Below are 15086 nucleotides of genomic sequence, written 5' to 3'. Positions count from 1 at the left end.
TGGCTGATTTTTTTCAAAAGTCCACAACCACGGAGTCTTTGAAGGCTAATATTAAAACATTTATTTTTCACTGTTTACAAATAGTTTTTGGTTTTACGTCATTTAAACTATATTTATTGCCTTATATGCGCTTGGTTTCAGTTTGGAAGGTTCTGGGTTCAAATCCTACCCCTGCCACATTTCTCCATGTAATGTGGAGTTGTGTCAGGAAGGGCATCCAGCATAAAACCTGTGCCAAATCAACATGCAGATCCACCTTGGATTTGCTGTGGTGACCCCGAGTGCAAACAAGGGAGCAGCCGAAGGGACTTACTTTTTTTATATCAGGGGTGTCCAAACTTTTTTAGTGAGGGCCAAATACAGAAAAATAAACAAAGGGCTGGGCCACACACTAGAGGAGACATATTGACACATGAATACTGTGTGTATTTCTAACTCACCTATAATGTGAAGAACATTGCACTCAGTGGGAGCAGTGATGCTGTCCTTTGGATTGAAGGATGGCTGACATGTCAGAAGAAAGTTTGGTGGTTGAGACACGAAGGACTTCACATAGATGGCTATCAGTCATTCTGGTTCTCAGTCTGCTTTTGTTCTGATTTAACAGAGAAAATGTTTGTTCACATATGTATGTTGAGCCGAACAGGCTCATCATCCTTTTTGCGTGACGTCTCATCAGAGGAAACTTGGCATTATCCAAACTCTGATAGAATGCAGGGAGGGAGAGAAGCTGATGTTGACTCTTCAGAGAATCATCACATTGCATTTCAGTCAGTTCTAACTGCAGACTCTCTTCCACTTCTTATGCATCCACCAGGAAGGAGGTCGAGAACAGCTTGATTTGTTTTTCAATGACAGAAACATCTTGGAAACGCTGGTTGAATTCTGTCACGAGAGATGCAATCACAGACACATATTTCTCCTTTTTAGCAGAAAGGTCAACTTGATTTCAGACAGCGCAGGGAAGTGTGCAGCATTAAAGCCTCGTAGTTGTGTCACCAATGGAGGCGGAGCTTTACGCAGAAGGCTTTCATGTGCGCATACAGGTGTGGCACCAGCTGTTCTTTGCCTTGTAGGTTCTTGTTCAGTGTAATCAGATGATGCGTAAGATCAACTAAAAACGCCAGGTCTGCCAGCCACAGAGGGTCACTTAGTTCATGAAGAGGTCGGCCCTTCTCTTTTAAAAACTGGTCGATTTCTGATCTCAGCGAATAAAACCGCTGCAGCACAGAGTCGCGGCTGAGCCAGCGCACATCAGAGTGGTAGACTACATCCCCGTATTCAGCATCCACATCAGATAGGAAAGCCTGAAATTCTCTGTGGTACAGTCCTCAAGCTCGAATTATGTTGACAGTTTTTCCAACAGTGTTCATCACATCGCCCAGCTGGACAGTCTTGGCACACAGTGCTTCTGGGTGGGTTATACAGCGCATCCTAACAGCCTCACCTCCGCTCTCTTTTACCTTGGTGCACACCAGCGATGCCATTCTTTTGCGCTCGCCTGTCATTGCCGGAGCTCCATCCATTGTTACTCCACAGAGCTTGTCCCATTTAAGCCCCATCTTTTCAACTGCCTCTGACACAGCTTCAAAAATATATTTTCCCGTCGTGCCTTTTAGGCTCATCATATCAAGCAGCTCCTCCATACAGCAAAAATGATCATCTACTCCCTGCAAAAAAATGAACAGTTGCATGGTGTCTGTGGCATCTGTGCTCTCATCGCATGCTATCGAGTAAAAATCAAAAGCACAAGCGTTGTCTCTCAGCTGAAGTTTCAAGTTAGCTGACAAGTCCTCGATTCTCTGCACCACTGTGTTTCTGGATAAGCTCACATTGTTGAAATCCGGAACTTTTTCTGGGCACATTATTTCTGTGACTTTGATGAGGCACTGCTTTATGAAATCACCGTCTGAAAACGGTTGGCCGTGCTGGGCAATACGTTTAGCGACTTCATAACTTGCTGTTGTAGCGTTTTCCTGTATTTTATTAGCACGAAAAAAAAAACCTGCTGTTGAGCTTGCAGGCTAGCTGCCATTTGCTTGACTTTCTGTGTTCGTTCGGCACCGCTGTACAATGTGTAGCTCTGATGTTTGGTCTCATAGTGCCGACGGACATTATACTCTTTCATCACAGCAACATCTTCATTACAAATCAAACAGACACACTTTCCATTGATTTCTTTGAAGAAATACTCAATTTTCCCACCGTGTTTGAAATCTTCTACACTCACTTGCTATTTTGCGTTTCTTTGGTGCTGCCATTTCTGGTGACTCGCTGTAAAAGTTTTTCTTCACTTAATTTCGTTTCTGTGGCGGGCTCCATCTAGTGTTGAAACTGAGAAGTGCAACAGAGTTGAGCTCAAACTTCTTGTGCGGGCCATATTCAATTATATTTTCAGAATGTGCTGCGGGCCAATAAAAACTGGCCATAGTTTGGACACCCCTGGCTTATATCATATTTTTGATTTGTTCTTATGGATGCCACATGCTGATTTTGTGATGTAAGAACTGTAGTCATGTAAAATGTGTTAAAAGACTATGCAGAGCAGATTCAGTATCTTTCATTGTCATGTGTTAAATGGTATTTTAAATTGTGTTGATGTGATCTTTGACCTTGCAGAGGCAGACCGGCGTTTGCATATCTTTGTCCAGAACCTGAAGACAGCTGAGAAAATTCAGTCTTTGGACCAGGGGTCAGCTGAGTATGGCATCACCAAATTCAGCGACCTAACTGGTGCGTATCTTTGTATTTGTTATCGCAGATTCTTGGAATCGACTGAGGAAATCAACCTTCTGCTTTTCACATGTTACATAAACTGCACAAAATCAACATGTTTTCAGCAGGTTGGGCATCTTCAAAACATATGTTAACATTTATAGGCAAAAAGAAAAAATCCCTTAGACACTGAGGCAGTGGATACTACAAAATAATAAATGTAATGTAATTTAATAAAAATGTGGCAGCACAGTGGCTTAGTGGTTAGCACTGTTGCCTGACAGCAAGAAGGTTGTGGGTTTGATTTCCACCTGGGACCTTTCTGTGTGAAGTTTGCATGTTCTTTCCCATGTTTGTGTGGGTTCCCTCCAGGTGCTCCGGCTTCCTCCCACATCCAAACACATGCAGGTTAGATGAACTGAAAACTTTAAATTGTCCGTAGGTGTGTGTGCGGGTGTGAATGTGTTTGTTTGTCTGTATGTGACCCTGTGACAGACTGATGTCCTGTCCAGGGTGAACCCTGCCTCGTGCCCCTTGTGGCCCTTAATTGGAGTAAGTGGGTATAGAAAATGGATGGATGGAAATAAAAAATCTCTAGAAACAAGCCTTTTTTTGTGTCTGCTGTTTTAAATGGAAATGAGTTTTCCCAGAGGGGTGGTGTCGTTTCCACAGACTGTGTGTGTCTCCCAAAACAATACACATCCAGACCTCAGTGTAAAACGAGCTGAACTTATAGCTGGAGACTTTTCACATACATTAACAGTTATGGGACTCTGACATTTTGGAAACAGAAGACTGAACCATCCTCGACTGCAAACGGCAGATTAAAACATATTTTCTGTACAAATTTAGGAATTCGTTCCATGACACTTTAAGTTCTCTTGTGCTGTTCTTTAGAGGAAGAGTTTCACTCCACATACTTGAACCCGATGTTAAGCCAGTGGACACTGCAGCAACCAATGAAGCCTGCCTCACCTGCCCGTGGCCCCGCCCCTGCCAGCTGGGATTGGAGGGATCACGGAGCAGTCAGTTCTGTTAAGAACCAGGTAGTAAATTAGCTTCAGTGAGAGTGCAGGTGATATAAAAGAATATGTAGTATCACAGTATGTGTCTGCTGCTGATGTGTGTGTTTGCAGGGGATGTGTGGGTCTTGCTGGGCTTTTTCTGTTACTGGTAACGTAGAAGGCCAGTGGTTCCTGAAAAATGGAACGCTCTTGTCACTGTCTGAACAAGGTAACTCTTTCCATAAGCCCTTCAGTGGACACTATAAATCTGAAGATGTAAAGTTCCAGATAAATGTCTTGATTTGGTTGATTTGTTCCTGACAGAGCTGGTTGACTGTGATGGGCTGGACCAAGCGTGCAGAGGCGGGCTGCCGTCAAATGCTTATGAAGCCATTGAGAAGCTGGGTGAGAAACACATGGCTGATGTCTAAAAAACATTTTAGTCCATAGAGAGCTGTTTGCTCAGTGGGATAAGGAGCTAAGACCTACATTTTATTACCGGCCATGCTACCTGTCGCATCCTTGTGCAAGACACTTCATCTGCATTGTCCCAATTCACCCATCTGTACATGGGTACCAACCTTGGCTGTGGACGTAAGCTGTGACAGACTAAAGTCCCATCCAGCGATAGTCACAGGGTATTAGTCCATTAGCCCAAATTCAGTTTTGAGCTAATTGGTAACACTTCAGTTTTGGTGAAAAGTCAAGCAAAGGTGATTATTGAATACTTTTGACAGGTGTTTAATGTTTGGTCTCCAAAGTAATGGTCAAACAAGATGAACATCCATTTAAGTCGACCACAGTCAAACAGCATTTATGTATAAGAAGTTGTGTTTTCTTGGTTGTAACACTAACAATTGACTACCTGATCCATGCATTAAATTATTACCTTGAAAGAATCATTTTTTTTCTTTTTAAACAGAATGTAAGTTTAAGTATTATTATATTATTATATATTATACTAGCTGGGTTACCCGGCGCTGCCCGGGTTAACCTGTTTTAGACATAAGCCAAATGCCAATCATTTTAATCAAAACAATTGCACAACATTTGTTTTTGTAATGCCGATGTCTTACAAATGTAAGATTTAATGGGCTAAAGTTTGTCTAGCAGAACTATAAGAGGTGAACTCCCCAAACTAATTGGAAATGCTTGGTTAAAAGACAAACACATTTGAAGTCCTTCATGCACTTTGTTTTGCAATCAAATTTATAACAAAATTACACACAAAAGATAGGTAACTTTAAATGTAAGTATCAATGAATCATAGAGAATATAATAAAAGAGAATAGATTAAAGCATTAGTCCAGTAACCATAAAGAATTAAAGTGAAAGTTCTTTTTGTCTAAGGGGGGTGTAATTAAAATTCTGACCACTTTACTCAGGTTTTCTTGATGACATCTTCAGGATTGGGGGAAGTGGAATTAGAATTCTGACCGCTTTATACTTTTTGTGCTCAGGCTTTCTTGATGACATCCTCAGGATGGGGAGGGAGTCTATTTATCTTTTATGGCCCTGGTTGCCCAGTAATTCCATAAAAGATAAATAGTTAAAGAGAATAGATTAAAGCATAAACTTTTTTGGTTACATTCAGCTTTTTAAAAAATGGTACCAATTTGTTCCCCATGTCATGAGGATTCAGAATATACGAGGGCTGTCCATAAAGTATAGGTCCTTTTTATTTTTTTCAAAAACTATATGGATTTCATTCATATGTTTTTACGTCAGACATGCATGAACCCTCGTGCGCATGCGTGAGTTTTTCCACGCCTGTCGGTGATGTCATTCGCCTGTGAGCACTCCTTGTGGGAGGAGTCGTCCAGCCCCTCGTCGGAATTACTTTGTCTGAGAAGTTGCTGAGAGACTGGCGCTTTGTTTGATCAAAATTTTTTCTAAACCTGTGAGACACATCGAAGTGGACATGGTTCGAAAAATTAAGCTGGTTTTCAGTGAAAATTCTAACGGCTGATGAGAGATTTTGAGGTGATACTGTCGCTTTAAGGACTTCCCACGGTGCGAGACGTCGCGCAGCGCTCTCAGGCGCCGTCATCAGCCTGTTTCAAGCTGAAAACCTCCACATTTCAGGCTCTATTGATCCAGGACGTCGTGAGAGAACAGAGAAGTTTCAGAAGAAGTCGGTTTCAGCATTTTATCCGGATATTCCACTGTTAAAGGAGATTTTTTTTAATGAAAGACGTGCGGACGGGTCCGCGCATCGGGATGCAGCCGGTGCGGTGCGGCGGCACAGGAAAAACACCTCCGTGTTGATAACCATTTGTAAAATCCAGGCGGCTTTTGATGGCTTTCAGTGGAGTGAGTATATGAGAAATTGTTTAACAGCTGGACATGTTCCAACTTGTCCTTAAGGCTTCCAACAGAGGTGTTTTTCCTGTGGCGCCGCACCGCACCGGCTGCATCCCGATGCGCGGACCCGTCCGCACGTCTTTCATTAAAAAAAATCTCCTTTAACAGTGGAATATCCGGATAAAATGCTGAAACCGACTTCTTCTGAAACTTCTCTGTTCTCTCACGACGTCCTGGATCAATAGAGCCTGAAATGTGGAGGTTTTCAGCTTGAACAGGCTGATGACGGCGCCTGAGAGCGCTGCGCGACGTCTTGCACTGTGGGAAGTCCTTAAAGCAACAGAATCACCTCAAAATCTCTCATCAGCCGTTAAAATTTTCACTGAAAACCAGCTTAATTTTTCGAACTGTGTCCACTTCGATGTGTCTCACAGGTTTAGAAAAAATTTTGATCAAACAAAGCGCCAGTCTCTCAGCAACTTCTCAGACAAAGGAATTCCGACGAGGGGCTGGACGACTCCTCCCACAAGGAGTGCTCACAGGCGAATGACATCACCGACAGGCGTGGAAAAACTCACGCATGCGCACGAGGGTTCAAGCATGTCTGACGTAAAAACATATGAATGAAATCCATATAGTTTTTGAAAAAAATAAAAAGGACCTATACTTTATGGACAGACCTCGTATATAGTTTTTAAGGCTACATATTATAATTTGGGAGTTTATCCCAGACAGACAGACAGACAGACGGATGGGGAGTCTCTTTATCTTTTATGGCCCTGGTTGCCTAGTAATTCCATGATTAAAGTTCTATAGAGCTATAGACCTGGGCAACCAGGGCAGCTTGACCCAGTTGCCCAGTAATTCCATAAAAGATAAATAGATAAAGAGAATAGATTAAAGAAGAAAATTTTTGGTTACGTTCAACTTTTAAAAAAATGGTACCAGTTTGTTCCCCATGTCATGAGGATTCAGAATATATATAGTTTTTAGGGCTACATATTAGGGAGTTTATCCTGGACAGACAGACAGACAGAATGAGCCCTTTATGTATATAGATATATTATTAGTATTATTATATTCATAACATTGTAAATTTTTATCTGATGAGGATACTTCATGAAATTTTGAACCAATATCCTTAAATGTCTATATTTTATATTGGACATAAGTTGATTAACATCTGATAAAAGTGAAAACCGCCCTCTTTACAGCATTTTTGACCATTTGGTTGTGGCTGACTCGATTGGATTCTGTTCATGTGTTATCCTGTAACATGTTAACTAAGTACAACAGGTGGTGCAAACTGTTCCTTTTTAGAGCCATATTGGAGCAGCTTGTGTCACCATTTTCAGGGTTTTTGCCTCATAACATTTAGTAATAAACAGTCCAAACTGTACCTTTTTGGAATCTTTATGATCAGGCATATATTGTGGTATACATTTTCAATATGGTTGGAGCAGTTTTAAATGTTGACCCATGTGTAATCCTGTATTGACCCCTACCTGACTATAGCAGCCACTGTGGGATGCTATCATGCATTTTGTTTTATTCCACGGTATATTGAGGTTTGACTGTAAACTATTGTTTAGCCTCTTTAAGTGGTACAGAAAACCACCTGCTTGACACATGGACTAGTAAGTCCCTTCGGCTGCTCTCTTGTTTGCACTCGGGGTCACCATAGCAAACCCAAGGTGGATCTGCATGTTGAATTGGCACAGGTTTTACACCAGATGCCCTTCCTGACACAACTCCACATTACATGGAGAAATGTGGCAGTGGTGGAATTTGAACCCGGAACCTTCTGCACTGAAACCAAGCGCATTAACCACTTGGCCACCACCCCTGCACCTAATGAATTTTGATTATAATGGACAAAATCTCATCCTATTCACAATAAGGAAACAAGCACTGATGTTACCAGCTGATAAGAATGTTGTAGAAATAACTCTGTTATTCTGATCCACTCTAGACATAAAAGGCCAGACATAAAAAATGTTTGGCCTAAATGAGGATTTTTTGTGTGCTAATGACCATAAGAACAAAATGAAATACAATCACATATGCCCACAATACAGCAAACACACACATTTGATCCCTCCTGGTTTAGAAACTTTTTTTTTAAAGCCCATTGATATGGAGTCACCGGTGAGTCCATGGACCCATGATGGTTTACTGAAAATGTCCTTTATTGAACATTTACCAAATCAGAAATGAATGTGCCTTGAAAATGATTTGTTTGCTCTTTTTCGGGAGATGCAAGGTGTGTGACACAAGCCCATGTTTGGCCATGCTGCTGTGAACAGCACCTGCCCACACAAATAAAGATGATTTGGATTTTATTCATTGAAGTCACCTTGCTGTAAATAGACTGGATATTGTGACAAGGTTGGACATCCTGAATGAATGTATTTATTATTATCATTATTAATATTATTAAACTGTTGGTTTAAGGCAACAATCTTCAAATGCACATTCCCGCAACAGCTGTTTTTGTTTGTTTTGTTTTTTTTTCACATCATGTGAACTGACTCCGATTTTAATATGAATGCAAAGAGAATTGTTGTAGGATTCTGTGGTTGTGGTTGGACAGACTGATATAGAATGATCAGTTTGTCCAACCACAAGCATTTAAGTATGTTTGTTTCCAGGGTGGAAGGTTCCCAGTTCAAGGCCACCCCTGCCTGAACTCCATGTAATGTGGAGACGCATCATGAAGGCCATCTGGTGTCAAACTTGAGTTAAATCAACATCCAGATCCACCTCAGGTCTGCTGTGGTGACCCCTTGTGAAAATGAAGGAGAAGCCGAAGGGACCTGTTTATATGTCTGTAGCTGTCCACAGTCCTGACCATAGACTGTGTTGCTGAATGCTGACAGACTGGACAGTTGCACACAGGACTTTCTACTTTTATTTCTTTTACATAGAAAGACATGATAAATGTCACATTTAATTTTATGTAGGCTGTGGAAGTTTGTGGAGTGGGGAGCTGAGTGGATAAGGAGCTGGCCTGACAATATGTAGACTTTGATTTGAATCCTGCCCATGCTCTCCATCTGTGTCCTCAGACAAGACAGTCTACATTATCTCAGTCCACCCAGCTACGTATAAATGGGTACTGGCCTCAGCTGGGGAAGTAACCGGTGTGCGACTGCTGTCACTGCTAAAGGGACTTGTAGACTCTCATCCACTTGATGCTGTGGAACCTGGAGATAAGCACCAACGGGCCTATATAGAACTCACTTCATCCACTTCTTATGGATGTTTGATTTCATTAAAAATAGGTCACTATATATTAATGCTTAGTTGTGGTGTTTTCTGTGTTAAAGAAGATTATTGCATAGAATTAAAGAAATGCAGACTTGAACAGCTCGTGTGGAATGACTGAATGAGATTTATGTGTGTCTGCATTCACTACAATAACAATGGATACATTTCAGGGTTTCAAACTTGATAATTTAGAAAACTCAGCCCCTGAAATTGCTTTTAGCCTTGATAAATCATGTTTAGGCCAGACATTTTTTATTATTTGGTTTACAGACATTTCTAATCAAAATTTTGTGTCAGGATTCGGAATAAAAATAAATTTAAATTTCTCCTGTGTTTGTACACAGGTCTTTCGCAAATTCAAAATTTCTCAATACAATTCTTAATACTTTTGTTAATACTAATCCCAAACAATTTTCATATAGCTCTGATAATAACTACATAATACAATCACAGGTAGCAAGATGCACCATTTCTAAAATTGCAAACGTCCCTACCCTTATTCCCAAAAAAGAGATAATGTGAAATATTTTTTAACAATCTGTTTAATACTGCAACAATCCACATAATAATACTGAAATAGTATACAACAATGAAAGATACTGGGTAGTACCCCTGGGGTAGTATCATGTGTAGCAATTCTTAAACTCTTGTAGAGATACACTCTTAAGGTGCGTTTACACATAACCAAGACGTGTTACAAATGTCATTTTTCTGTCATTCCTGACACATTCCTGACATTCTTAATGTGACTTAACACAGTTTCTTAATAGTGCGTGTTGGTGCCTGATATTCTTGATATTCGTGGAGCATGTTTTTGCCTGTCAAAAAATCTTCCACGAATGTCACACACCACCCTCATTTCGTCTCACGTCGTGGAGGTCGCAACTGAGTGTATTGATCCATCTTGATGAGTATTGATCCAGCAGTTTAAAGCAGATAACCCGTAAGTTGGAGAGGAAATGGCGTCTCACTAATTTAGAAGATCTTCACTTAGCCTGGAAAAAGAGTCTGTTGCTCTATAAAAAAAGCCCTCCGTAAAGCTAGGACATCTTACTACTCATCACTAATTGAAGAAAATAAGAACAACCCCAGGTTTCTTTTCAGCACTGTAGCCAGGCTGACAAAGAGTCAGAGCTCTATTGAGCCGAGTATTCCTTTAACTTTAACTATTAATGACTTCATGACTTTCTTTGCTAATAAAATTTTAACTATTAGAGAAATAATTACTCATAACCATCCCAAAGACGTATCGTTATCTTTGGCTGCTTTCAGTGATGCCGGTATTTGGTTAGACTCTTTCTCTCCGATTGTTCTGTCTGAGTTATTTTCATTAGTTACTTCATCCAAACCATCAACATGTCTATTAGACCCCATTCCTACCAGGCTGCTCAAGGAAGCCCTACCATTATTTAATGCTTCGATCTTAAATATGATCAATCTATCTTTATTAGTTGGCTATATACCACAGGCTTTTAAGGTGGCAGTAATTAAACCATTACTTAAAAAGCCATCACTTGACCCAGCTATCTTAGATAATTATAGGCCAATCTCCAACCTTGCTTTTCTCTCAAAAATTCTTGAAAGGGTAGTTGTAAAACAGCTAACTGATCATCTGCAGAGGAATGGTCTATTTGAAGAGTTTCAGTCAGGTTTTAGAATTCATCATAGTACAGAAACAGCATTAGTGAAGGTTACAAATGATCTTCTTATGGCCTCAGACAGTGGACTCATCTCTGTGCTTGTTCTGTTAGACCTCAGTGCTGCTTTTGATACTGTTGACCATAAAATTTTATTACAGAGATTAGAGCATGCCATAGGTATTAAAGGCACTGCGTTGCGGTGGTTTGAATCATATTTATCTAATAGATTACAATTTGTTCATGTAAATGGGGAATCTTCTTCACAGACTAAGGTTAATTATGGAGTTCCACAAGGTTCTGTGCTAGGACCAATTTTATTCACTTTATACATGCTTCCGTTAGGCAGTATTATTAGACGGCATTGCTTAAATTTTCATTGTTACGCAGATGATACCCAGCTTTATCTATCCATGAAGCCAGAGGACACACACCAATTAGCTAAACTGCAGGATTGTCTTACAGACATAAAGACATGGATGACCTCTAATTTCCTGCTTTTAAACTCAGATAAAACTGAAGTTATTGTACTTGGCCCCACAAATCTTAGAAACATGGTGTCTAACCAGATCCTTACTCTGGATGGCATTACCCTGACCTCTAGTAATACTGTGAGAAATCTTGGAGTCATTTTTGATCAGGATATGTCATTCAAAGCGCATATTAAACAAATATGTAGGACTGCTTTTTTGCATTTACGCAATATCTCTAAAATTAGAAAGGTCTTGTCTCAGAGTGATGCTGAAAAACTAATTCATGCATTTATTTCCTCTAGGCTGGACTATTGTAATTCATTATTATCAGGTTGTCCTAAAAGTTCCCTGAAAAGCCTTCAGTTAATTCAAAATGCTGCAGCTAGAGTACTGACGGGGACTAGAAGGAGAGAGCATATCTCACCCATATTGGCCTCTCTTCATTGGCTTCCTGTTAATTCTAGAATAGAATTTAAAATTCTTCTTCTTACTTATAAGGTTTTGAATAATCAGGTCCCATCTTATCTTAGGGACCTCGTAGTACCATATCACCCCAATAGAGCGCTTCGCTCTCAGACTGCAGGCTTACTTGTAGTTCCTAGGGTTTGTAAGAGTAGAATGGGAGGCAGAGCCTTCAGCTTTCAGGCTCCTCTCCTGTGGAACCAGCTCCCAATTCAGATCAGGAAGACAGATACCCTCTCTACTTTTAAGATTAGGCTTAAAACTTTCCTTTTTGCTAAAGCTTATAGTTAGGGCTGGACCAGGTGACCCTGAACCATCCCTTAGTTATGCTGCTATAGACTTAGACTGCTGGGGGGTTCCCATGATGAACTGAGTGTTTCTTTCTCCTTTTGCTCTGTATGCACCACTCTGCATTTAATCATTAGTGACTGATCTCTGCAGCCCTCCACAGCATGTCTTTTTCCTGGTTCTCTCCCTCAGCCCCAACCAGTCCCAGCAGAAGACTGCCCCTCCCTGAGCCTGGTTCTGCTGGAGGTTTCTTCCTGTTAAAAGGGAGTTTTTCCTTCCCACTGTCGCCAAGTGCTTGCTCACAGGGGGTCGTTTTGACCGTTGGGGTTTTTACGTAATTATTGTATGGCCTTGCCTTACAATATAAAGCGCCTTGGGGCAACTGTTTGTTGTGATTTGGCGCTATATAAAAAAAATTGATTGATTGATTGATCTTTTTTTGCTTGTCCAACAGCCACAATTTTGCACATTTCGGTGGTCACACTCCAAACTGCATATTCATGAAGGCAAATGTGTTAAATGAATAAAAGACATTATTTTGTGCTTTAGAAAGACAGTCCTCAGTGTGCACTGTAAATCAGCATGCACATTTTATTTGCAGTAGGTCTGGTGTTTGCACATGTTTTTACATCAAACTGGTAGTAAATCAGCCTCTGCGTCCTGTGTTTGTAATTACTGGTTACGAAAAAAAAACTACAAATGAGTAATGATAGTACAAACGAGGTAACATCTGCCTTATTTATTTATTTTAATGAAATCATGCATTTAATATTGAACTTTTTCATGAAGGTGGACTGGAGACGGAGAGTGACTACTCCTACACGGGGCACAAGCAGCGATGTGGGTTCATCAGTCGTAAGGTTGCAGCCTACATCAACAGCTCGGTGGAGCTGTCCAAAGACGAGAACGGTGAGTGGACAGGACAACAAACCTCTGATAAATCAGACAACACAAGCCAGGAAAACATTTCCGATGTAAATAACCTGCTAGGTCTCAAGCAGGTTTTCTGGATTGTCTAGATTGTGTCAGAAGAGTGATTCCCAAAGTGTGGCTCCTCCCACTTCCAAATACGTGCACGCTGGGTGAATTGTAAAACTCAAAATGAGTGTTAGTGAGAGTGTGATTGTGTTTGTCGGTCTCTGTACGTATGTTTCAATCCTGCACAGGAAATTTTGCAGAGTAAAATTTTCTCTGCTGGGATAACATTTGGTCCCAGTCTAAATAGAGTTAAATATACTCTACCACCAGGCTAAATCAACTCTACATAGTGTAAAATCAACTCTTATTGGAGTAGAACCACTTGCATTGACGAGACGGTGTTACTGACTGAACGGTCCCCCCCTCAAAATCAGTCCGCCCTGCCTTCACTGCACATGCGTCATCAGCCGCGGTTCAGCGATTAACACCTCATTTTTGCTTCAAACTGCCTCCAGTCATCATCTGTCTCAGCCACAGATTTCTGAAGCTTTCATTTCACATTTAGCCCAATCACTAATAATCACTAATAACCAATCACTAATAGCCCAATTTCATAGCCTTAAGAGTGTGCATATCATGAATGCTTGGTCTTGTTGGATTTGTGAGAATCTACTGAATCTACTGGTACCTTGTTTCCCATGTAACAATAATAAATATACTCAAAACCTGGATTAATCTTTTTAGTCACATAGCACTACTATTATTCTGAACACTAGTGTAAATTCAGCATTATTTCATCTTAAAAGACAGAAGAAGCGATCAGAGCGCCACAGCTACACAAGCTGCTACCTGCTGCGTTCACTGAGCATCCGTCATTTCATTTTACTCTATTTGGACTGGGATCAAATGTTATCTCAGCAGAGTAAATTTTACTCAGCAAAATTTACTGTGTGCCATAGACTGCCCCCCCCCCCCCCCCCAGTGAACATTTGGATAGGCACAGTGACCCTTGATTGAAATAAGTGGGTAAAAGAAAAAAAAGAATGCATCAGTGGCAGCTGGTGGGGTTGATTTTTAAGAGGGTGCACCTTGACTTCATGAAGCAGGACTGTATTACCGTTCAGTGGCTGTACCTAATAAACTGGCAGCTGAGTGTATATTTGTAGTGAAATACAGGAACCTTGCTCGCTCTCTCTCTCTCTGTCTGTCTCTCTCTCTCTCTCTCTCATACACAAACACACACTCAGACACTCAGTGTCTCCTGTCATCAGGTGGTAATAATTAATATATTTAATGATCACGGCGTAGAACTCTGGGATGTATACATTCAAGTGACTTGTTGTGTTGTTGACATAAGTTGAACAGACGACTTTTGGAACAGAGTCATTAAATTGACTTTTTCCTCCCCTCAGAAATTGCTGCTTGGTTGGCAGAAAATGGTCCCGTCTCTGCTGCTCTAAATGCTTTTGCCATGCAGGTAAGTGATAGCAGTTTTTGACAACATAGTACACCAAACTGTACTGAACTGACATTATCTACAGACAAACAGATCCTGACACCCCTTAACAGAATAGAAAAGAGAGGGGGAGAGAGAGAGAGAGAGAGACAGAGAGAGAGAGACAGAGAGAGAGAGACAGAGAGAGACAGAGAGAGAGAGACAGAGAGAGACAGAGAGAGAGACAGAGAGAGAGAGACAGAGAGAGACAGAGAGAGAGAGACAGAGAGAGACAGAGAGAGAGAGAGAGAGAGACAGACGAGAGACGAGAGAGAGACAGAGAGAGAGACAGAGAGAGAGAGACAGAGAGAGAGAGAACGAGAGACAGAGAGAGAGACAGAAGAGAGACAGAGAGAGACAGAGAGAGACAGAGAGAGAGACAGATAGAGAGAGAGACAGAGAGAGACAGAGGAGGAGACAGAGAGAGAGACAGAGAGAGAGAGAAGAGAGAGAGACAGAGAGAGAGACAGAGAGAGAGATAGAGAGGAGAGAGACAGAGAGAGAGAGACAGATATAGAGA

At 41.0% G+C, this 15086-nt stretch overlaps 1 protein-coding gene across 2 annotated transcripts in view; it reads left to right on the top strand.

Moving 5' to 3' along the window:
* The window catches only part of ctsf (cathepsin F), a 50932-nt gene that overhangs the window by 14365 nt on the left and 21481 nt on the right, over positions 1–15086 (top strand). The window contains exons 6-11 of one of the 2 annotated variants that reach the window (XM_034181324.1): positions 2620–2733; positions 3613–3761; positions 3852–3948; positions 4044–4124; positions 12943–13062; positions 14484–14548. In XM_034181324.1, coding sequence (XP_034037215.1) covers positions 2620–2733; positions 3613–3761; positions 3852–3948; positions 4044–4124; positions 12943–13062; positions 14484–14548 — 626 coding nt within the window. The remainder of the gene's footprint in view (positions 1–2619; positions 2734–3612; positions 3762–3851; positions 3949–4043; positions 4125–12942; positions 13063–14483; positions 14549–15086) is intronic. The other variant, XR_004563512.1, reaches the window with a different exon arrangement.

The sequence above is a fragment of the Thalassophryne amazonica genome, chromosome 11 (assembly GCF_902500255.1).
Source record: "Thalassophryne amazonica chromosome 11, fThaAma1.1, whole genome shotgun sequence".
Lineage (NCBI taxonomy): Eukaryota > Metazoa > Chordata > Actinopteri > Batrachoidiformes > Batrachoididae > Thalassophryne > Thalassophryne amazonica.
The sequence above is the reverse complement of the archived record's forward strand: the minus strand, read 5'-3'. Positions and strand labels throughout refer to the sequence as shown.